Source organism: Lytechinus pictus, chromosome 6 (genome assembly GCF_037042905.1).
Source record: "Lytechinus pictus isolate F3 Inbred chromosome 6, Lp3.0, whole genome shotgun sequence".
Taxonomy (NCBI): Eukaryota; Metazoa; Echinodermata; class Echinoidea; order Temnopleuroida; family Toxopneustidae; genus Lytechinus; species Lytechinus pictus.
In genome coordinates this window covers 18,715,493-18,741,681 of record NC_087250.1, presented here as the reverse complement: position 1 = coordinate 18,741,681, position 26,189 = coordinate 18,715,493, and the positions used below count along the sequence as shown (strand labels likewise).

Genomic DNA, 26,189 nt, shown 5'->3' with positions numbered 1-26,189 from the left:
CGATTAACTTTGGTAAATAATACGTAATTTTGTCTTTTTAATTTTGTCGAGTATTAACAAGCATTTTAAAATGTTTACAAAAGTGCAGTGGTCATCGGATTTTTTTCTTCAGACGTCATGAATCAAGCACCATTTCTCGATGATGTTCTATTTTAGAAATAACCTTTTGAGCACCAAACGAAGTATGTTGCAATGTTATTCAGACCTACATCTTGAAGTCTGTCCCGATAGATGGTTTCCAATTCAAAATACACAGACATTTTGATCGGTCGCCAAATCGCTGGAAAAAAAGAATGTGTGAAAAGGGCTAAATTTTCCAATAAAACACATTTGATTTCATACCTATCACATCACAATCACTTTAGGGCCATGCTCATATAATCAAGGAGATATCATCTCCTTGATATTATATAGTACTCAGGAATGGAATGGTGACATGAACTTTTCTGACCGGGATTTACCAATATAATTATAAACTTAAAAGCTTTAAATCATCATCAAGAAGGAATATAAGCGGACACAATTCAGTTAAAAAAATAAGAATAAACTAAATGGGAGGCTTACAAGTTGCACAAATTGTGTGTGATTTTTATTTCATCTAAAAGTATGTTTCTAGGTATTATTCATTGAATGTGTGACTTTCGTAACTTTCAGTATTTTTATTTGTCATAATCACCAAGGCTACCACTACCACATTCACCATCACCGCCACCACCACCACCATCATCATCATCAGTTTTGATTATCATCACTATCATCAGCAGCATCATTATCGTCAACAGCAAATCATCTATGTCATTATCATAGTGATTGAAATTAGGATCATTTTTTGTAAGGAAATAATGAAAGGGAATGAAAGAAAGTTTGTAGCGGGAAGGGAAGGGGGGGGGGTTGAATTTGCTCTAAAGTAAAATCAATGTGAGTAGAATTAACTCTATGTTTTTATCTATATTGCAGTGATGGTTAAAAATCAGTACAATACTAGGATGCCATGATGTTCAATAATTTAAACTTCAAATTTCAATACTTCACGGGTGAAGATATGGGGCCGTAAGCTTCAGGGTGATTATGTAGAATGATATTAACATTAGATCATTACTCTAAAATAGATGAAAGATAATTATTATTTATCATCTATATCAGGTTGTACACAACTGGCCTACAGCAAAAGCAAATAGTGCCATGATATAGTCTTCTCCAGCAAGAGAATTTAACATTATTGACCTTTCAGGATTACTTGGCATTGATACTCATCGAACTGTTCTTAGTCATTGCCCAGGCCTATGATCATGAAAAAGCAAGATCACTCACCCGTGTAGAGAATCATTGACAATGGCATGCTCAGCGGGTTCGCCACAGACAACAATGAATGGGAGAGGCGCTCAGAGAATAGTTCCCCATATCCGCTGTCGTGATTATTGTCATAATTTCAATAGAGGAACCTATTTCAAAAGACCGTTGGCCCGTCCGATGGGGAATCTTTTGTACTATAGTGTAATAAAGTACGTGTATACAGTAACTACCGTCCCGACTTCTTTCTTTCACCATCATCGAGTAGCGATTAGCGTGTAAAATTGCATAAATTATCTCACAAAACGGATCTAATGTTCATGATTACCAGCATCACCATTATCATTACTATTACCTTTCATATATTCTTAATTATATAAAATATAAAATTGATATTGGAGAACGATTGGAAATAGATACTGAATGAATGATGATGGTGATGATGATAACAGTGATGATGATATAATGATAATTATAACTTTGAAGTGATATTAACGGACATGATAATACGAATAATAATATCAGTGATAATGTTGATGATTAAATGATAACAAATGAAGATGATTGATATATTTTGCGGCAATGAACCATGTATAACTTGAGACGCGTTTTTCCTTTATCATGTTTGTTATAAAAGGTTTTCATATCATGATCCTGAAATACATAGATTATATATAGATTAAAAAGAATGAGAATGGATGGCCTTCATCTAATTTTGGAAAAGATTTTGCGGGTTGTCAAGTCCGACGCAGTATCAAACATGCTTGCATATCGAGGTCGATGCGATTTTTATATCGACATCATCCCCCAGAGTCTATCAAGTTATGAATTTGTGTGCATTTTCGCAAAATTGACATTTGTAATACGAGATTATTCTAATGTTAGAGTACTGTAACATCCGAACTGCATGCCATCCCGGCTACGTACGTTTTGAATACATCGGCTATTTCGATTTCTGGATGCATGATACCATGCAGTTAAAGCGGTGTACGCCTGAATCATATTGATTGTATTAACTTTATTATAACGTCGACAAACATAATTCATCAGATTCATCATCTTTATCATTACACCAATGACATGGACTTATGCACATATAGGCCTACGTCTTTTGCTTGATTGAACACTGACCCTCTCCCCCTCCCCTCCCCCATTAGAGCGAAAACAATGAAATTGCGCTCTCTCATTAATATTGATTTCGATACGGAGATCGGGAAACGCACGCCCCTAATTTACATTATTTGTATACCACTTAGAACAAAACATTTATCTAAACGCTAAGGAAAAAATATAGAGAGAGAAGGAATTTCACCAAAAAATAAAGTAGTTGTACAGTTCACAGTAGGCTGTAAACAATTGAGGGGCTTCACATGCGGAGGGAAAGCTATATTTAACAAAAAAGGTTTTAACACGGATTTGAATTTCTCTCTTGAATCTGCTTGTTTAATACTTTTTGGTAGATTGTTCCAGAGTTGGATCCAGGGGTGGGGCAAGGGGTCCGCCCTCCCTCCTCCCCCTATTGGCGGAGCAAAAAAAGGGGGAAAGAAAGACCAAAAAGGGAAAAGACGGGAGAAAAAATGGTAAACATGAGAGGAGGAAAACGAGTGAATAAATAAGACGAGGGGAAGACTTCGAAAACAATAAAAAAAAATCTTTCATGTCATTATATAAAATTTTCGCTCGTGCTTTGCGCTCGCATTACCTTTTAGGTGATTTACATATATGGAACTTTAAATATCAAATTTTGAAGTCAATATACATAACATATTTCAGCTCGGAAATTGAACTTTCATTTTAAAAAAGTGTTCTGTAAAAATTTATTTTTTATTGTCTGAATATAAACATTTTCTGCTTGCGCTGCGCGCTCACAAAATTTGATTTCCAGGTACCTATTATTTTCCTGTATTCCATATACTTATAAAAATATACCTATTCATGTCAGATTGTAAAAACGTATCAGCTAGCGCTGCATGCTTGCATTTTGATTGGTGAGTTATAAAAATTTAAATATTAATTCTATAACAAACTACTTAAAATCTCCATTTTATGACAGTTTATAAACAATTTTCGGCTGGCGATATGCGCGCACATTGATTGTTAAAAATATATTAACTCATGCATCTTATTCATTATTACAAAAGCGCTTTAAATTGTTCCTTTTTCAGAATGGAATATCGACAAGTTTCATCTAGCGCATTGATAGGAAGAGAAATAGGAAGACAGTCATAATTTTCATACGATGGAATAATGTTCTTAGAATGTCCCGGTCCTACATGTATGTCAAACTCAAAGTAATAATAATGAAACATATCAGCTCCTTTTTAACTGTGATCCATATCCACTCACAATTTTCCTACAAATCTCGAATTTTCCGCTTGCGCTTCGCGCTCGCATCAATTGCTTTGTTATATATTCAACTTTTTCATGATTACAAAAATTGCTTAGAATTTCAATTCTTCAGGTAGAAAGATCAAAATTTTCAGCTCGCGCTTCGCGCTCGCGTTATTTGACTGTTGAAATATGTAACGTCTTCATGGCTAACCGCAATCAGCCGTTAACATATCTTTTTTTATCAGAATGATCAAAGCGTATATTAAATTTACTCATCTCGTCTAGGATCCCAAGCATTGCCAGAATGCCATTTTAGGACAAAATACATGGAATAATAATTTAAACAATAGCTCGCGCTTCGCGCTCGCACTATTTAAATAAGGCTTATGAGATTATTTTACATTCATTTAAACAAACAAAAATCATATTTGAGCGGCTGATCGGGGGTATGTGGTTAAAAAGACCCCCCCCCCCCTTTGGCGAAGGATGGTTCCGCCCCTGCAAGTGTACTCACTTTTTGAGAGTCACAGCAAATATCTGTAATATGAATATGTTGTTCAAACACAAGTAAAGACCTTAATTTTTTAACGTCACGTTTTAAACGGGTCAAAATGCCCTATTTTAGTGACAACTTTTTTGTCTAAAAAGTTTTCAAGGGAAAATGTGCCCCCACCTGAAAATCTGCCACTGATTGAATACATATAAATCATTCAATTATAGACAATTGTAGTTCAGAATAATGCATAAATCCGAATGATTAATACATATATATATAATAAGCTTAACGTTTTTACTTCTACTATTTTGATCCTGTTCAAAAACACAATTCGAATTAACTTCATCGCAGTGGTGCCAACCGGTGCCAACACTGAACACTTCAATGTTCTTGCTCGTAAATAAATACTGTTTTCCCGAAAGCACGAATCCAATTAATGCTTATTTAACCACATGTCTATCCCGGCTTTTGTATGAAAAAAAAAAGAGATCAGGCTCAGTGGGATTGAAAAGAAAAATCTTACCAGCGCCTGAACAAATCACGCTTGCATTATTTAGTCTGATACTTACCCTCTCGATGACTTTGAAATATTATGGTTGTTATTAAATCGAGTATTATACATCTGTTCTATGAAACTCGATTTTGAAAACATTTGTTATAAAGATACTTATGAACAAATCATATTTGGTTTACATATTATAAAGCGCCTTCTCATATTTCAAGTTTACCTTATAAACGTACACTGTAAGTATTTTCAAACGAAATCTATGAAAAGGATGGAAGTTAGACTTTCATTTTGATGCCAAATAGTCTCATTAATTGGGATTAGTTGCAAACACGGTGTTCGATTAAAAGACACATCGGGGACACATCAAAGTATTAAGACAGTCACCCGCGCTGACAAAGTGGTAATCTCCCATTGAAATACCCCCACCAATCAAGGGGTCATCCTTCTATTGAAATCCGCCACCAGTCAGACCACCTCCTCTATGTTCAACAATAGGGTAATCTCCCCAATCAAGAATGGGGTAATTTAAATCTACCTTGACAATGGGGTAAGCCGAGCTCTCCCATTAAATAATAATAATAATAATATAGGGTATTTATATTGCGCACATATCCACCTTGTTAGGTGCTCAAGGCGCTCCTATATTACCCGGCTAAGCTAGGCGTTCATAGCGCACACAGCTTTTTAAGGAATTACTTCCTACCGGTACCCATTTACCTCACCTGGGTTGAGTGCAGCACACTGTGGATCAATTTCTTGCTGAAGGAAATTACGCCATGGCTGGGATTCGAACCCACGACCCTCTGTTTCAAAGTCCGAAGACTAATCCACTGGGCCACAACGCTCCACTACAGCTAAATACAGCTAGCAATGCACTGGCCCAGGTCATTTTCAACGTCCGGCTTTCTGGGAATTAAAATGAGCATCAAATGGGTAGTTTTCTTGTTCTCGTTTTGTCCCCATACTAGAGCCTTGATTTTGGTTCTTTTCGTAATGTGCATTTTAATATGGTTTCCATTATACATCTCAGCATTTCGACATTTAATGTAGTTTAATACTTGTCTTTATAAAGAGCAATATTACATAAAACCTGTTTGGCGCAGCAAATTATAACATAACGTTCCACTGATATTTTATCAACACATTTTTAATTAACCATGTAACTTCCCTCCTTATAGGTCTACTCTTAATATTAACATTCGAGTTATATTCTTTGCCTATCATCTCTCCGTGTATTTTAATAATCAAATATATTTGGAAAAGGGGTGTTTACCAGGCGAAAGTGAAGGTCCTCACTTGTGCATGAACGACATATCCTCATTAAAATACATGCTGTGAGTTTCAAAGGGGGGCACACTTGTGTAAAAATGGCATATTTACATTAGCAATTGATAATGGCTCTCAAAGAGGGAGGGCGCAAGGGCCGGATGCCACCCCCCCCCCCCCCCCCGGTATCACTACTGTACCCTCCAGGTGCAGAATATAGACCCACTGACTTCTTTTAGTATTATTATTATTACTTATTATTTGTACTGCGCTTTTCCCATTAGGCCCAAAGCGCTTACAATAGTAGAGGTCACAGAATAGACCACAATACTTTTGAGAGGCCAACAACTATTGTTCAAAATAAATACGGCGCCTATTAGATTGTATTGTGTTAATTCGGCAGGATCTGCGCCAGCATACACTCCATCCTTCTTGATCTAGTATGCCTAATACCTCGGTCACATTTGTTCTACGGCGGCCGTACGGCGAGTCGAAAACAGTCGTTTCAACAGTTTTTGTACCAGCTAAATATAGGTGGTTTGAATAAAAATGAATAAAACGGCTGTTTTCGACTCGCCGTACGGCCGCCGGAGAGCAAATGTGACCGAGGCATTACCATTTCCTGAACGTTTATTGATTTGTTTTGTGTGTGTAAAAGTATTTAAATTTGCAAGCTATACAGAATACAGCTATACGATTAAGAGGTGAAGTACAAAGTTGGAAGGGAAACTAGGCCAAAGAGGCTTTCGTATTACAAACTTTACGTCGGTAAATTATGTTTACCTTAGACACTGGGAATCTAATTTGCAATTATTTGACACACACATATTGCAGATAAATTCAGATATTTGATAGGAAGAAGAAATCAACGGCAATATGCACTACTGTATAAGTCAAACGTGAAGGTTAAAAAAATAAGTATAGAAAAGGTTTAGAAAAATTCAAAGGAAGAAATGAAGTTGGATGAAAATAAAAGCCATTAAAATTAAGTTGACAAAATTAAATATTGTGAGTAGAACTGAAAAATTGAAAAAGATAATTAAGCCTTCCCCAACCGCCGAACGGTTTTGAAGGGGATCACCATGCATAAAATCATGGTACTTTTTACGTTTTGTACGCTATTTGGAGGAAAAAGAGTGTGGAGGCTTCAGCCCAGACCCCCTTCGGTTTTGTGTCTGCTGGATGGTAATCAAGAACACTTGGTCACTTAGTACTCTAGATCACAGGGGAAATTGATAAGAGAATAAAGACGGATCCCAGGTAAAAAGATAATATAGGTTTTCATGTCCAATTTCATGTCAGAGTCACTTAAATGTGTTAATTTGCATTTTAATTCACGCGATACTTTTTCCCCGGAGACATCGGTCATTCAAAGTTTAGAATGGGATTCATTAAAATACGCTATAATTCCTTTATAAACATTCAACTCAATTCATGGTCAAGTTTGATAATTTTTATACTAAATTATTAAGTGCTTTTGATTTCGTTTGAAGGTAAAGATGTTTGTAATGGTCTTACAAAGTAACGAAAATACTTTTTGTTCTAAATTTCGGGCAATGAAATTCAAGAATTGTGCATTTAATCAACAATGACCGATATGACTGCTTGAGCATCCAAATTAATTTTTAAAAGTTCAAAATTAATGATATTTTATTCGTTTGTTTTGCACGACATCTGTATTATGTGTGAATATATAAGTTTCTAGCATGTTAATGTTTAAACATAATGTATAATAAGAGTAAAATTGTTGTGCACTTTGGCTAAATTAGATGTAGGCCTATGTTTAGCTCAAATATGAATCTCAACGATGCCCTTGTCCATTTTCCCACAAAAACGCTTGCATTTTATGAGTTTATTATTTTTTTGTCACAGTATAGCGTTTCAATGTAGATATTTAAATTCCATCATTTTGGGACCCAGGTATGATTTATATTGCATCTTTTGCAAAGGGTTTGCATTTCGTTTACAAAGAAGTTAAGGACAATTCCATATTTTTCCTTTTCACCCGACAATGCTGACTGTGTGGGCTCAGTGTGATGAAAAAAAATTTACCCGCACCTGAACATTTACTTTTAGAAAGTCAGTGTCTTAACGGTATATTCTTCAAAATAAAAAAACTCGTTCTATTTAAAAAAAAATCAAATCTAAATCTAATTGAACTTTGTCACTACTGAAACCTGAAACGAAAAACTATCAAAAGAAATTGTGAAAGCGTAACTTTGGAAAATGTACCCCCAATGGACTAGGCACACCGATACAAGGACACAATGATATTCAGATCAGTGACTAGAGATCGGGCGTTCAATAGTTTGCCTAAAACGCCGATATCGTGAACATAGAGGGCGCTAATGCAAAAACATATTATCGGAGAGCCAACCGAAGCATGTCAGAAGAAAAGATAAAAGCGAACGCTTCCGTTTTCGCTGCAAAAGGGCACGCTGGCGTCTTGAATGGCAGGAGCACTGACCCGTAGGAAAGAAAAATGGACAATGGCACGCTCAGCGGGTTCGCCGTAGAATATAAAGGTAAAGACGCACGCACACTTTTGACAACACGCCTAAGCACACTGACACGTTCTATGAGGATTTCCGCGTGAGTAATCATATTGGTAATAAGGAGCTTTCTATTTGCACGTCGACTAGTGGACTGCGACGAAAGTACGTCATAATAGTCTGCTTTGTGTTTACGGTATACAGAACCGCTGGAGTATATCACCACGGGGCTTCAATCAATGGGCAAGGATTTGATTGCTCGTTTACTACGTTTCGAACGAGCGTGATCTGAGCGAAATCCACGTTCGTCATCATGAAGTTGACGTGTCAGGAATGGCTTGCACATGCTCAGTGTCTTCCAATCATGTGCTCGACTGACTTTGTATACCATCAACACAAAGCAGACTATTATGACGTACTTTCGTCGCAGTCCACTAGTCGACGTGCAAATAGAAAGCTCCTTAATATCCGACCAGCGGGCCGTTTCATAAAGCTGTTCGTAAGTTAAGAGAGACTTTAAGAACGACTGGTTATCCTTACGCGCTAAACCATCGCCAATGAATATACCATTTACCACAAGGAAGGATCACCAGTCGTTCTTAAAGTCGCTCTGAACTTACGAACAGCTGTATGAAACACCCGCCAAGAAAGTTGGAGGTTAGATCATCTCACTTCCCTGCCTGAGAATCTATGTTGCATACCTCTTCAAAGATCATGAAGAGAATGTAGCTATACCATTGTACTTTCGTCATCAGGTGATTGGGTAAGGACCTCAATGGATTAAGTTATCTCGGTTTTCATGGGCTGTAGACGTACTTGCATACTCCCTACTTGTCCGTTGGCCTTTTTCATGACAGATAAAGCCAATGAATCAATGCAATAAAACAAAAGTCAAGACGGCCGTTGATTAACATGAATTAAATATCCTAATGGAATACTAAAAAAATTCCATATATATCATGTATACAAGTTTTTTTGGTAGTTTAATGATGGTCAATGTGGGGCAAACAAAAGTTCTAGGGTGTAAATAAATCGTGAAATTAAAAGTTCGTCTTATTGAAAAAAACAACCAAATATAAAAAATGTTGGTGCATTTTTTATGTCGCAAAACAAACATATTAAATTTGTAAACGTTGTCCAAGCCTATCTCCATTATTACTTTCAATCGTTATATAATTTATGTAATTTAATGTAGAAGTTAGGGAGAGGGCCCGGGGGAGAATTAAAACAGTCAAATATATTGCTGTACACACGCGTGACCTCAAAAAATCCGTTGAAAGGGATGTTTCTCAGTTTTGGACGCGGTCGGCGCATGGACTCGTAAAGGGTATCAAAAACATTTTTTTTTTAAAGGTTGGTTTTAAAAAACTGGTCAATGGTCAATCGCGGGGTCAGACGTATTTAGGGTATGTTTTTTCCCTAAAACCTTTTTTAAAGACTAGCGAAATGTGTTTCCGGTATGGTATTTTTCCCCCAAGCTTTTTCCCCGATGTCATATTTTGGCGACAACTTGTTTAGGGGCCATAAGGTGTAAATAAAGCCCGCGAAAAACTTGTTTAGGGGGTTATTATTGCACACAGAGAAAAACTCGTTGAGGGGGTGTTTGGAAATTCCTTGGTCACTCGTGTGTACAGCAATATATTTGACTGCCCCCCCCCCAGGGGAAGGGGTTATCTCAAACTAGGTTGATGTACCATTCTATGATCTTTCCCATTATAGACCTTGGCAAGGATATGTCCTGACCCGCCAGCATCCTTGATAAGAATCGCTTTGAAGAAAGAAAACCAGTCAAAGAGTCGGAACGCTAACAACCACCCACGTAATTAAATTTCATATTAATATTGATGTTCTTGAAAAGAGTGTTTTATACAAATGGCGCAAATACTCACTACTGAATAATACACACCGTATAAGCTAAAACAACAACAAATGAGCAAACATATGCCTCTGTTTAAAAGCACTCTAACCATACATTTCGCCATAAATGCCTGCCTACTTCTATCTTTAGTACAGAGTATATGCTAACGATATTTTGAGTTCAGACTACATGTAGCAGAATTCTATTAAAACAAACTGCTGTAAACCCTTAAAAACTTTACAATCGTTCCATGTGTTAAATGAACGGGTTTACAATATAATTGCTTTGGTTTAATTTGGATGTGAATATATTTTATGACAATCGTTATGTAACAGGGAATTGTGAGCCTCACTCAAATTTCCCTGGTTATGATATTCTGCCGTTTCAAACGGTAAACAAAATCCTAATTTGAATGATGATTCCAATCAAAATTAAGGCTAATGACGAATTGAAACCAAACTAGAATTGCGAACGCTAATCACAATCAAGAATTTAAATTTTACTCCGGAGGTGAGTTCCAGTTAAGTTTTGCTCAAATTACGGTACGAATTTTCCGTGTGAAAAGTCCGGTGATTCCAACTACGAATTGCAGTCATCGTTACAATGATGATTTTCAATGAATCCTTCAAAACTAACGCGTCAGCCTGTCAGGAAGGTGTATACAAATATATTTGTATATGTGTATATATTACAATATTTTTTCTCTTATTTTGGCTTTTCGCTGGAGGTTCTGGACAGAATGTCACTTTCCATTAAGAACAAGAAAAGAGCGATTTGCCAATTTACCAAAATAAAAGAAGTCTACTTACTTTAAACATTTAAAGATAAATTCCAGTTTTGGTAACGATCTAAAAATGACTTTTTACAGAATCTAATATAATGACCACCCAAGTGTCTGTTTGTATGAATAAAAAATATGTGCCATAGGAACCTGGAAGAAATTGTGTAATTGCTGAGAAATAAGCAAAATAAGCGCGGATTCGGTCACTTCCGTCGGGTCTTCATTTTAGCAATAATATTACACTGTCCCACGTGTGCCTATCTGTGTTGGTGATCTTCAGTGTGAACATTTTTCAGCGTAGATTTCAAGATTTCACAAAGTTCAGTTTATGTAACTGTACCAGATCTAGATCCTCGATGATATACTGAAAATTAAGCCTTGTTTTACAGACTTTCTCATGAAATCAATGTTTACTGCAAATACTGGAATTTCTCTTTAAATCAAATGTTTTGTTTTTGAATTGCGATATTCCATGACAAAGTCATTTCACCTTGATAACAATTTTATGTCCCACATATTGACAATCTTCCAGTGGATAGGAACCGAGTCTTTCTCGAGTCTCCAGGCTCCCTAGTTTCAGATTTCATTGATGCGAGCTACGTTAAGGTGAGTTTGGAGTTTTCGAAAGAAGGAACGTAGTTAAGGGTAAGGTTAGCCGATGGAAATTTGTGATGTTTTATACAATGTCTTATTTCTACCGTCAATCTATTACACCCAGTCGTGGTTTCACTAGCACATAATTAGGAACCATTAAATTATACGACTCAATTTCTGCACCACGTTTATTTTTCCAAATTAACTGTTGTGCAAAAAGCAATAATTCGGCAAAGGACTGCGTCACGGAGGTAGCATTAAAAATCTAAAGACGCCTACCAAATATATGAATGGAATACAGTCGACATGCAGCCATCATACCCAATGTGCGACAACGATGAGGGCGTTATAGATGTAGATAATAAAATCCAAAATTTATGGTTAAAATTAATGTAGATATTGAACCAGTAATGAAAATAAAATTCGTCTAATAATCTTCTAAAGGTAATATATTTAATAACATAAAGCGAAATATTTACATGATTGACATCGAACAAAAAACAAACAAACATATACCAGTCAAATTGAAAACTCCAGGAATACAATCCATGCGGTTTTGCTGTTTAAAGGTGAATCCAACCCCAATAAAAACTTGATTTTACAAGGAAAAGAAAAATCAGAGAGGTTGATCGGTGAAAGTTTGAACAATATTGGACAAACAACAAGAAAATTATGAATTTTTAAAAGTTGCAAATATTGGTAATCACTATACCCATGGAGACTTCAAATTGGCCACATATGTAAAGTCATAGTGATTTAAGGCAAGGACTACTCTTCCATGTACTCCAATACATATTATGGCTAAAATGTCATATTTCCAAAAACAAATTTATTTCAAATTATATTTTTCTTTCATGAGGACATAAAACAATATACTACCTGGGTTATATTTAGATTACCGCCCCAGGGGAATGGGTACTTAATAGAAAATCACAAATCCCTGATAATAAAATACATGGCCTATGGGAAAGTTGCCCTTGTCCAGTGCACTTGCCCCTTGTCATAAATTACTACATAAATTACTAAATCTACATAGTATTAGTGATCTCAATTTTAAAGCTGCTATAACTTTCTTATTGCTTGTCCGATTTCTTTCAAACTTCTACCATTCTTTTTTTATTTATTTTTCTTCTTGCCAATACAACATTTAATGGCCAAGGCTGAATTCCCCTTTAAGGGTCATAACATTGTCCTAAACGTCTTTGTATATTTATACACACACACACACACCATCACCCTCACTCACACACACACACACACACACACACACACACACACACACATATATATATATATATATATATATATATATATATATATATATATATGTATATATATATACATGAATTTAGGTAAAGGAGCTAAAAACCGGGCCAATTTTGAAAGAAAATTTACTCGCATGTTTACGTGGATGTGTGTCGAGTTGTTCTTCAGGTGCGTGTGAGCCAAATGCTTCGTGAAACTTTCTTGTGTATTTATTTAACATTTGACTTTGCAGTGTAAATTGTGTCATCTCGTGTATACACAAAATGCAGGGTATTCGATACAGGTTTATAACAACGCAGATGCCTATGCCTAACACAGCAACTGATTTCTGGGACATGGTATTTTACAATAAACCATCTGTTATCATTATGCTGAACGATGATGACAGACGTAACAAGGTGAGAATCCTGCCAAAACTCTGGTGTTGATTTAACACCAGCCCGGAATCTATATATGTCCACACTAGAAAAATGTTAAACAACACCAGTTTCGTTTTTGTTTAACACCAGATATGTGTTTGTACAACATCAATTAGTATTAAAACAGCATCGGTTTTAATCCAAACTGGTGTTGTTTCAATACTTATCTGGTGTGGACGTATATGGATTCCGGGCTGGTGTTGAATCAAGAACAAAGAACATAGTGTCCACAGTGTGTTCAAAGTGTGTGCACGGTGTGTTCTCAGGGAGCCCAAAGTGAGTCTTTTAACAATGTGACTCGCTTTCCCACATGATATACAGTTGTGCTCAATTGTCAACGAGCCCCACCACACAGTGCACCACTTCATATTAAGCGTTGAATGTAGACAATGACACTACAATGTTGGGCGAGCCCGCAGAAACAACCTTTATTTATCACCTGACTTTACCATCAAATATCTAAAACATTGCAGAACTTGGACGCTTTAAATGTGTTCCTTTTCCGGTTGGGTTCACTAACTTTCGATCACCAATGTATGTCGACTATATGAACTTACTGTGAACACTCTTTGTACCAATCTTTCACAGATGTACAACACTTGTGGTTTTGTTTTATCTAACTCATTATCTTATTGCGTTAGGGTTTGTTCCTCAAGGGGCATATCAGCTGGTGTCAGTTTTAATATTTTCAGTTTTCCCATTCATTATGATGATTGAGATTGGTTATTCCCCAGTTAACGGTAAAGAAGTAATGTGATGACTGTTTCGATAAATAATTAAAGTGGGCCGATATGCCTTATTACTTAAATCACATAATGATTATTCTGATCCTTTAGAATTGTGTCCAATACTGGTTGGACAATGCTGTTGCAACTTTCGGATCCTTTTCTATCACTACGGTGTCTGTCTCTGAGAACGAAGGACTGATTGAGAGGGAGATGCGAGTCACAAGAAATAAATCACAGGTACCCCTTCTTCTACATCTCATTTTTATAAAATCTCATTTAAAAAATGAAATATGTGTTTACCCACAGCCCATCTGCAAATGTTAATGCATTTTCAGATACCGTTTCATAAAGTTTTCTTGTGTTGGGAAATAATCTATTTTTATTACAAGTTAGCTTTCGGTATTTCATTAGCTTTAAATTGTTATTGCAAATTAATTATAATTTTTAATGAAATTAGGGGAAGATTATGGACACTTGCATGATATTAGAAAAGGGGGAGTTGAAATATGTCGTCCACTAGTGGGGGTGTGTGATGAACGAAAGAAACTGTACAAATGGCTTACATGATGTACATAAAGCGGTATGGTGTGAATCAGGTTCAAAGGTTTTATTTTTTGGAATATGTACCGGGACTTTTGGAAAAACATATACCTTAAATATCATCTGGATTAGATGAATAGGTTATGTATCCTTTTAGAAGCAGTTTCAAAACTACAAGTTAATTATTTTAAAGAACAAACAAAATAAATGATCAAAGTACTAAAGTGGCATTTACTTAATAAAAACAGATAATATATTTATATAAGTAAATACAAATAATCAGAATTTAGGGACTGGTAGTCGTAAGTAAAAACAGATCCAACATTGTACTGTACGACTTGATGAATGTCATTGACAAATGGCATCCTGCAAATTGAGACGTGTGGATTTTTTTGTGGACGTGGAAATATCCTGATAAATCACATATTGCGGAGAGCTGGTACCTTGCAAAATTACAGATATCATGAATTAATAATAACAATAATTCAATATTTATATAGCGCCTAACAAAATTTCTCTAAGCGCTCTACATCGCAAAACCTAACTACTTAACTTTATAAACTAAACTCACTTATTAACTTAACTACCTTACATAACTAAACATCCAACGTAACTACCTTACATATCTAAAATACTAACTTAACTATGGACATATTAACTGTAAAAAATCATACTATTTACGGAAGAGATATGTCTTAAGTGCTACTTTAAAGGAACTTAGAGAGGAATGGGATCTTAAGCTAAGAGGGATTGAGTTCCAGAGTGTAAGAGCCACAACTGAAAAGGCTCTGTCGCCCTGGGTGTGGGAGGTTGCATTGGGAACAACTAAAAGGTTCTTGTTGGATGGCCGAAGTGATCGGGAGGGTTGGTAGGTGTTGATCATGCTCGCGATGTATGAGGGGGGACTTTCCGTGGATGCTCTTGGGTGTAATTTGTTTACTCATTCCAGTCTCGACATGTCGTGAAGCAGTACCAGTTCTTAGACTGGCCAAAAGAGGCCGAGCAGCAAGAGAATCGAGCTCCTCAACTAATCAATCTGATGACAAAAGTTCAAGAAACTTTAAGAAGATCACCAGAAGGGTCCCCAGTGCTTGTTCATTGCATGTAAGTATAAGCTTGGTAAGGGAAGATTAAAGAAATCAATCGTGCCTTGGCATCGTTCTAATACGATTTTATTCCTGGTTCCTGAAAAGTGTTTCACGGCTTCATCTGCTTTTCCTGTACCTTACACTATTGGGGTATGACGATTTTCCCCTTAATATCAATTGAGTCGATCCGAGATTTTTGTTATCTTATCTGTCTGCGCTATCTACGTCAGTGGATGAAATCATCCTTTTTTTCTACGGATACACATAAATAAGTTTGTAAAACACCAAATTAATTTTCATAATTTTTAATAGAACAAATTTAATACAATGCGATTAATGCCTGTATTTCTTAACATATGCAGGTTTGGTATAACTTTGTTAACACTTTCACATATTTATAGGAATGGAGTTGGCCGAACTGGTGTATTCTGTAGCACGCTTGAGTGCATCGCACAAGTAGACGAAGAAGACGCTGTTGATGTCTTTCACGTGGTGAAGATGCTCAGAAATGAAAGGATGCAATTTGTACAAACCAAGGTAACATATAGCAGTACTGTACGTATGCATAAGGGTGGATGTGTGCGTGTGTGTTTCGGTTTGGTTGAGCGTTTATTATTACATAAAAGAAGAATTGTATGATAATAAGTTGTATTCATTTGGCTGTTTCTAGAAACTCCAGAGACGGATTGCAGACGCGATTTGTTTTGCTATGTCCTATAAAAGTAGACAAGAATATTCTTGAACGTCTCAATGAAATTATATTACAACACTAGACTCAATGTTATGTGATAACATGGACCTATGAAAAGATGGACATTCGTCGGTTAGATAATGGATTCAATAACTGGTGACTCGCATTGCATCCGAATAATATTCTTTTAATTTTAGTCTATGATTCTGTGAACATCACCGTGAAAAGGTTTGTGCCATTACATTGGGTTATCGCATCGGTTCGGGGAATCGCGTATACCTGACCATTCGGGAAAAGGACCCCCTAGATTCACGAAACGTCAAGTCCAGTATACCCGAACATTCGATATTTTTTTTTATAATTTTCACAAAACAACTGGTAAATTATTGGACCCGACCATTTTTAGAAATTTAGGGGACCCTTTTCGCAAATTGTCGGGAAAAAAATGATAGCGGTCATTATTTACTCAGGCAGTGGAATGCTCACTATGTTAAAATTTACAAGGAACTGGTAATCCTAGCAGCCAATAGGAATTGCAGGCAAGGAAAAAGGGCGACGGAGTTAGGTATGTTGTTTACATTGTTAATTTCACTGGCGTCATTCAAGACTCTTCAATAGAACATGTAGAATTAGACTGTTCAAGACTGAATCAAATGTCCTTATTAGAGATTAATTTAGAATGCTCTAGAAGATCGACAGTTGTAGTGGCTTATCTAGGTTTTTTCACAGGGGGGAACTGTCTACCAAACAATTTGACAAAAAAAGGTCTTCAAGCTCGTCAGGGGGGGGGGGGCAAAAAAGTTTTTTTTAAGCTCGTCCTTTGCATGGGTTGTGGTTCGTCAGGGGGGGGGGGGGCAGACGGCCCCCCGTAGGTACGCTAGTGGGCAGTTAGCATAAAGGCTTGGAAGTCAAGGATATCAGAACTTGGGATTTAGACTTTCAGAGCTCAGACTTTATGTTCGTGGATAGTTCACCTTAATGTGGAATACAACATTAACCTCTGTGGAATTATTCGCAAGTCATCGATGGAATGTTTGCAACTATTTTTAGAGAGGAATTCTCTATTCTCATCAAGATCATTAATCCGTTCTAGGGAAATTTAACCCATTGATTGTGATATCGACTGTTTTTCATTATCTACTTTGTCTTCACGGACTTTTTTAGCTAAAGGCCTGGTCACACCGCCCGCGCGTTGTTGGAGCGGTCCTGGAGCGAAAGGGAGAGAGGGTCGAATTTCGACAACGCTCGTCACCGTCAAAATTGGGGAAAAATAGAAAACATCGAAAACACTATGATCATGATGACAAAGAGAGTGTAATTTTTATGCAGCTACTTATTGTACTCGCCACAATTACTCTGGTAGACAAAAATACATCCCTTCATTGCTATTATTTAACAATGAATGGATGAATGCACCGTTCCAGCAATCCCGTGTCCGCTTGGAAAACGCTTACACCGCTCCACCAAAGTTAATGAACCGTTATATAACCGGCCGGGCAACGCTGGCGAAGCAGCGGTTGTCCAGCGTTCAAGATTTCTGCGTTGGCCTAGCGTTCACGAACTTTCATCTAGCGGTGCCAAACTTTGACTGGGCGTTGTTAGAGCGGTAGCCAACTTAGCTGGAGCGGGAAATTGTCCGCTCCTCACCGCTCGCAATATTTTGAGCAGCTCAAAATTTTCGGAGCGGTAGGAGGGACCATCAGCGGTGGCCGAGCGTATTCGGCGTTGCCTTAACGGAGGCCAACTTTGGTTAAACGGTGGTGAACGGTAGCGAGCGGTGATTATTTTTTCTCTCCACGACCGCTCCAACAAGTCTCGGGCGGTGTGACCAGGCCTTAAGTAAGTGAATGTGATCGCCGATCGCAACTCAACATCAATTTCATCATCGCCACCATTTGGATATACATGTACAATGTAAACGGAATATAACCTAACCGACGCGTGGGCCAGGATGAGTTGAAAGTGCGTCAAAATTATATTCCGTGCTAGATTTTTACTTTAAAATGTTGATCATGGGTAATTTCGGGCGGAGAATCGACTGAACATACATGTAATTTAAAGCCGTCACCTTTAATGACGTCACCTTGATACCAAATTTTGATTGGCTACTTAAAACCTCAGTGAAAAGACAAATTATTTAAATTAGCATGTAAACTTTGTGGTATGTGCTACTTAAAGATTGACCAGAGTGAATGTTCGTTTTATTCTCACATGCCTAAAAAGTGTGTATGTGATACCAAAAATAATTTTATTGCATCAAAATGATCATTAATTAGATTTATTAAAAAGAACTTCAAAATATGAAAAATATAAACCGTTTTTTATCAACGGCTGTGCACTTGACTTGTGTAAAACGTATATAACAACACGAATCTATGAGGAGGGTTTTTGTCAAAATTATTCTACAAGTAAGTTTTATCTTTGGTTTGGTTTGGTTTGGTTTTATTTACCGTATAAAAATCACAAAATACATTTCAAAAGATATTAGATTAAATATGAATATATAAACATGCACATAAAAATATACGGATGTATCACTCTATTCAGAGCCATTGATATAATGGCTCTGTTCTTCCTAGAGGTCCAGTCAAGGTAACATGAGAAATAATATGACCTATATATATCTCTGGAAGAGTTGTTGGTATAGCCCTTATTTGCATAAGCAACCTTTATTTTGTTTACATTATGCCCGGAAATCATGTCATTTTCGTGGAATGGAAGGGGAATCGTCCTCGCCGTGCAAAAGCGAACGGAAATCTACACCCTTACGGTGCGCTACGATGACTGCGCGGTATAAAAATGACCGTTTTTAACAGGTTTTTGGGGTGTTGTGTCAAGTTAAATCGGCTCTAACATGAAAACGGGCAAAAACGGGCAGCTATATTTGGTATCGACTTAAAGCTTAGACATCGGAAAAAATGGTGCTTATAGAATTTAGACGGAAATCCACGGAAATCTTAACGTTTCTAATGTAAATGCAAAAACATGGATTTTCAGCCTGTTTCGAGGAATAATCATCGTATAAACCTCCTGAAATGTGTCTTTTATCTACTTTAAACCCTTTCACACGAAAAAAAGAAAATATCAGGATTATGTTGGAGCTTTTTCAGATTCCTAAATAAAAACCTTTTGTGAAATGGCCTGTTTTTCAACTAGGTTGTCATAAACGCGACATTTCGCAAAATGTCACATTTTACGAATTGAAATTAACAACCTTTTTGAAAATTCCTGAATGAAATATTTTGCTGAAATATTCTTCAAAGTTTTATCTTTCAGCTGGGCATTGAAAATCTGAAATTGCCCAAAATGACTTTTGGCGCAATTTTGTTTCACCCCGGCCCACTCAGTGTGCGACGTCTCTTTAACCCACTGATGTATTTGTGGGATAATTTGTTTTGTATTCATAATAAAGACATTCAGAACCTGATCTTTAGTTGCTCTATTATATATATATATATTACATCGTAACAGTATTTAGGACTGTGTCAGAACGAAAGCATGGATAAGCTGTAAGTGTGAAAACATAGGCATATATAGGCAACCATTTTTGGGGGTCAGCGTATATGATCATATACCCAGCGTGTGATGGGGTTTCACGTGAGTGAGTTTGGGTCCATGTGAGTGTTTGTGCGACATTGACCGGCTTTTGTATTATTTGTGAGGGTTGCTGATTTATGCGCATTCTATTTACTTCTTATAATGCAGGAAGAATATTCGTTCATCTACGACCTGATCAAAGAATATCTTCGAGGAAATGAGTACGAGCAACCGATAGGTCCCGAGGTCTCGCCTAGCGATCACACTTACACGTGTGCTGAATCCCCTACGGCTCCGGGATCCGTTCAGAGCGAGCATGTCTACGCACAACTGCAAGAGGGCACTCCCAATAAATTATATACCCCACTGAAGGTTCCATGAGCCTAATTACAACAGGAAGGCTAAAGATATTCGTCGACCCAACCCATTCATTTTTTTCGATTTGATATTGCTGATTGACAAAAGTATAAGAATTTGATTGAAAATCTAACACTGATTCTATAAATTTTAACTACTGAACCTCATTTGCCCAAATTGAGAAGATATATCAATGACTTTGGAACTATTTTTTGACTGGCGGAAGAATTAGGACTTGTGTCAGTTGATAAATTTAATCCCATCATACAGATATCTTCATAAATGGCGATTTATTTTTAAAATGAGCTGGCTACAATACTCCTTTCTGGTCAGATATGGAATGTGAGATATACATCCTCTCCATTGGTAGTAAAAATTCGACCTTCTAATTTCACGTTTATTTTTGAAGGATTTTTTAAAATGCCACACAATTGACACACAAGTCTATGGGGAATGTTTTACGCGCGTGACACCTGAAGTCAGATATTCCCGTGGAGACAATGACTCTTCCAGCTGGAGAAACCAAGTACAAGGGGACGATTTTTAAAGGGAAAAATTAAAAGACGCACTTGCATTCACTGAACATTTATACTGGTCTTCTTAAATTACTTACATGTAGAATTAGTCCTCGTATTATTTGATCAGTGAGATACTCTTCCGTTTAATGGCACAGTCCTTAAATTGTCTCTACTAGGTCAGTATATCTGGCAATGGAGCGCGCTTCGCGCGCACACTAAGTGACTCATTTTTTTCTGGTGCCCCCCCCCCAATGCCGTGAACCACGGTACGCCACTGCATGCATTCACCATCACATTGGCTATTTTGAAGATTATTTACAATGGTCCCAGTTTGATGAACAGGTTACCTTGCCAACGGATAGTCAATTCAATTCAAAATGATATTATTTTTCTAATTTTCAAACATACATAATGTATATAAAGATAAAATCCCAAATCGCTAAAATTCATTTGTGAGGAACAAACGGAAAGCAGAGCTTGTAAATAAGGCTGTTTTTTACTCTTTGGTGGATATTTTAAATTTATTTTATTTTTTTCAAGTTACCCGTTGACTATATCGATATTGTATTTTTTGTCAGCAATATTTTTGCATTCTCTATTTCTTCATTTCTTCATATTTGTTTAGAATGACATTTTATTTAGTCCACTTTTTTCTCTATGATTGATGCAAAAAAAAACAGCAACCAAAATATTTTGTTTGTTATGTTAATGGAAAATGCATTATATACGAATGTTATAAATATAGAAGAAAATAATAAAACAAATCATATCGAACCAATCACATAGTTAACAGTAGCTTGCTAAGTTTATATTGTTTTCTAACACTTGTCGAACTAGTAAATGATTTTTTTGTAGAATTTCAATTTAGGTTATTTTTGGCCTCAAGGGTAATATACATGTATATATTCATGTCCGTATTGATTACATTTAGTGATTTATGAAAAGAAAATGTTGAAATCTTAATTTTTGTATGTTCGATTCTGAGTCTCCACAAGCCTAATTCTCATCACTCAAAGTAATCCTCTTTCCCTTCTGTAAAGAACACAGCGCCCCTTAGTGTTTGTACAGTGTGTTCATATTGTGGAACATAGTGTGTAATCACTTCTCTTTTTTATTTCCTGTATATGAACGCATATATGAATAAGTCGATTATATTTTCTTCATTTCCAAGTGGATCCACACTTTACAAGCCTTGCTTTTTAGTGGACCCCCCTCATTTCCATTTATGCTCAATAGTATACTTTTTTGTTGTTTTACGAAGTAAGAATGCTCGTCATTTCATTTTTGTTTCTTTTTTGGAAAACGTGTCTTTCAGTAACACATAATATATTTTATTGTAGTAGATATACATGTAGATATAAGGGAACTTATTTTACAGGGCCACATGTCCTTATTTTAGTTTCACTTTTTTCATTTTCAAATAATTTAGCATGTATTACCCTTTCTTGTTCTCGTTGAAAGGCATTCTGTAAACTGTTAATATGTATTTTACTTTTATGAATGTATATTATTGCATGTATTTAATTTGTATTGCAATGAACTGTTTTTATATGATTATGGAAAATAAATAAACAAACAGAATTGTATTTGATTTGTAACTTTATATTACTTTGTATTATGTTTTGAATGGAAGTGGAATAAAGATGAATTCAATCACCTTCACACTTTCACACTGCTAGATTTTGGTATTTAACATTGTGAATCATAGATTTACTTATTTGACCATGTGAACACACTGTGAACAGTCACACTGTCTATGTCAACAATGGGAACATATTTTTCACACTGTGTACATTTTAACAGTGAATGATATTTCCACACAGTCCACATTGTGAACACACTGCGTGACACAGTGTTCTTTCCATCAGGGATATAGCTATGTCTAGCTCGTTAATTAATGTTTTTGTTATAGTGAAATTTATGCTCATATTGCTATTTTGTATTCATTATGTATTATGACTATATTTTTTATATTATGGACTATTTTGTATATTGCATAATGTAAACAAAATTAAGATAATGTTTTGTATTATTTTGAGCGCAGTAATAAAAGCAAAACAAAGCTAACGAAATGAGAAACGTATAATGTTGATGAAAAGAGAACTCATCTCGTTTTCAATGCTCGAATCGCAGATTTAGCAATCAGATTAAATAAATAAAAAGAAACTCCTGAGAATAAATACCAGCAAACAATCCAGCAAATACAAATATTGAGGTCTTATGCTTTCATTCTGAAAAATTGAAGAACACATTCACAATCATATTAAACAAGATTTGTGTTTGGTGTGCCAATTATATTTAGAATGTTAAAATATTCTCCCAAAAAAAAAGATTTCATTAATAAGCTTCCATCATTTTTTGAAAGCTGTGTTTGATTTTTCATTTTTTTACATTACTATGGCAAAACAATCTTTCTCCCCGGTTTTAGACCCCATTTACACATACGAGTGAAGGCGGCGTGAGACCGGCCTCACGCCGCCCTAAACGTATGTGTAAACACACATGTGAACTGACGCCGCATTGAAGCCGCCCCGATTTCTGTCCTCCTCTTGAGATGGTTTGAGGTCGCCTTTGAGTCATCGACCTAGCTTTTGAATTGCGCTTGTAAGTAGCCAGGAAGCGCAGGCCGCCGTATGGGTGGTGGTGACGCCATGGTTGTGACGCCATGGTAACATAGAGCTATTAACATAAGGAGATCTGACCAAAGAACTATTAGCTCCATGATGGTAACCACACTTTAAAAAAAAATTAGAAGGCTTGACGCCGGCGTGAGGCCGTCTCGATGAAACCGGCCCATGTGTAAATGGGTTGTGAGTGGATGGAGGAACAATAGGGAGTTGTAGCAAATGCCCTTCATGATAAATGGTCTTTGTCGAAGATTGGTGAATCGAAACAACTATTTCGTAATCGACATATTTTCAATTATTCGTCTGCTCAGAAACGTAGGGCCAAAATGGATGCTCCGGTTCACCAATTTTCTACAAAGACCTTCCAGTTGTTTTCAAACATTTTCAAACAATGCACACACTAAATAAACATTTGATTCAAACAACTCTCAAAATCATACACTCACAAACATTACCATCAGCAGCAGCGACTTGAACTCGTTCTCCGCCTGCTACCTGCCTTCAGTTGAATCTCCGTGAATTACTAAATTCACTCATATACACATTAATTTCCTTTTATTCAGTTGCACATGATTCTTCACTTGTGCAAACCCAAATTCATACAAAATTAATTTGCTATTAAGAATATGGATAATATAAAAGTTATGTTTATTAAAACGAATGCGTAAGTCCCTAAAAGCAAAAGTTTGAGGCGGGATACGCCTGAAAACACATACACACTACAATAAATACAATACAAAGAAATGAAGTGCTCAAAATTGGGTAATGCTCCGATTGTGAAAAAGAAAGACGAGGCCCGTTTCATAAAACTTATCATAATAACAAATTTGCAATAGCAGTTAAACGCTACTGAATTACTTCAATCCGATTGGCTGATAGTAAATTTGTTATAAAATTGCCCAATCATGTTTATGTCTTTGTTAAATGGGAGCATTTCATGAAAGACTTGTCGGACGGTATACATGTTATATCCAACAAGTCCTGTTTTATCAGACAGTTACCTTATTTACGGTGCTACTCAGCCAATCAAAATCAAAGCTGTCAGATCCGAAAACAAGGTGGTTCACGAACCACGAGTCTCGCCTGATATCGCGATCGATAAAACATGCAATATGATCTTTTGATCTTACCATCCTCATTGACAAACGTGTAGTATTACCCAATTGTTAGTTGTACCAAGTGTAAACGTAATTGATGCAAAAATAAAGAAATTGGAGCAATTTGAACAAAAAAAATGCCTTTTGACCCCTAGACGACCTTTAACTCCGTCACCCTCAAGAACACACATGTGGTATCACAAAATGTAGGAATAATGAAATGAGAATAATAAAAAAATACTTGACCTTTTTACCCCTAGATGACCTTTGACCCCATCACGCTCAAAGACACACATGTGGTATTAACCTAGGATGATGTGCACGAAATGTCAATATAATTGATGCAGCAGTAAAGAAATGAGGGCAAGTTGAACAAAAAATATCGAAAACTAACAAACCAATAGGAAAAGCGATTACTAGGTTTCTACCGAACCTCGTTCAGGTGAGACAAAAAGGACCCAAACAAAATGTTAAATAAGCACTGCATCGATGGTACAGATTTCAATGAATCAAACTGATACGAAAGTAAAGTACAGAAAACAATTACCGATTGTAAAATAAATTCATATTTAAATATATATATATACACACACGCCCACACACACACCATCAAACACATAGATCTTGTTGAATATATATACAGGGTGTTTCTTAAAAAAAAGGTAACCAAAGTTCAAAGGTCAGACATATCAAGAATACATAATTTATTCTTATGATTTTTATTTTATATAACTAAATAGCTCGTCAAATTTAATTTGACACCTTGCTTGCGTCACAATTGTCACTGGTCATAGAGTTATGGTCGTTCGAAGGCGAATGGTACAAAACCTACCTTTTCCAGGTTTTGGGGTCTTAATGTTCATGCACGAAATATGCAAGGCTTGGGTTTCATCAGAGTTTTCCCTTCAAATTTAATTGAAATGCTATTCCCTGTGTTAAATTTTTGTGAGTGACTCGCATTTACATACATGTATCAACCGTTTTGCTTCAATCTCTGTTGAAAGCATTAATCCATACCTTTTGCACCAGCACCTTTAACGATTTTGTCGACATTCTATGTCTTGCATTGATTTTGTAACCATTACAGGATTGTGATGAAGAACATCTATCTCGTGCCAAACATGTACCTGCAAGTCACCAAGATGTGCTCAACCAAATTCAAACAAAATAACAGTTATGTGACATTCATTCGAAAAAAAAATTGCAGAAGGGAGAATATTTTTATGATATTTGAAGAAAAAACACTTTCATGAAACCAAAACCCAAGTAGTGCATGTAAATTAAAATCCCAAGGCATGGATAAGGTATAGGCTTTGTACCCTCCGCCTACGAAAGACCGTAGCTCTCTGACCCGTGGCAATTAAGACGCAAGCAATGTGTCAAATCAGACTTGATGAGTTACTCAGTTATATAAAATAGAAATCATCAGAATAAATGCTGTATTCTTATATGGCTGATCTTTGAACTTCGTTTACCTTTTTATAAAATCCCTGTACACACATGCACACACACCCTCGCACCCACACACGCCCATATCCAGAATCCATACTGATGTGACAAAAATCCCAAGTAATGATCCTGCACATCACAAGCTGCCTTTGTTTGTAGTCGAGGGCAGACGGTTGACTTTCGTTACAAGCCATATAATCTTTGTTACAGTGCATGAATCATTGTTTTATAAGGCGCGGTAGCTCGTTCGGTAGAG

The 26,189-nt window shown here is 36.4% G+C and overlaps 1 protein-coding gene across 2 annotated transcripts; it reads left to right on the top strand.

Moving 5' to 3' along the window:
- The first annotated feature begins 8,803 nt into the window (after positions 1-8,803).
- Positions 8,804-22,126, top strand: LOC135154423 (tyrosine-protein phosphatase non-receptor type 5-like). Of its 2 annotated transcripts, XM_064100571.1 has the most exons (7): positions 8,804-10,202; positions 11,555-11,628; positions 13,152-13,280; positions 14,138-14,266; positions 15,519-15,673; positions 16,059-16,194; positions 20,054-22,126. In XM_064100571.1, exons 3-7 carry the CDS (start codon positions 13,182-13,184, stop codon positions 20,264-20,266), a joined length of 732 nt encoding a protein of 243 aa, XP_063956641.1. In that variant the 5' UTR covers positions 8,804-10,202; positions 11,555-11,628; positions 13,152-13,181; the 3' UTR covers positions 20,267-22,126. The 2 variants fall into 2 exon arrangements, with proteins under 2 accessions (XP_063956641.1, XP_063956640.1); XM_064100570.1 differs by lacking the exons at positions 8,804-10,202; positions 11,555-11,628 and having other exon boundaries at positions 13,105-13,280.
- The last annotated feature ends 4,063 nt before the right edge of the window (positions 22,127-26,189 follow it).

Bases quoted from the DNA above. Each gene is read 5' to 3' on its own strand.
- LOC135154423 (XM_064100570.1), top strand. From the start codon at position 13,146: ATGCAGGGTATTCGATACAGGTTTATAACAACGCAGATGCCTATGCCT. The intron at 13,281-14,137 runs GTGAGAATCCTG...CTGATCCTTTAG, and splicing joins ATGATGACAGACGTAACAAG to AATTGTGTCCAATACTGGTT. The intron at 16,195-20,053 runs GTAACATATAGC...CTTATAATGCAG, and splicing joins TGCAATTTGTACAAACCAAG to GAAGAATATTCGTTCATCTA.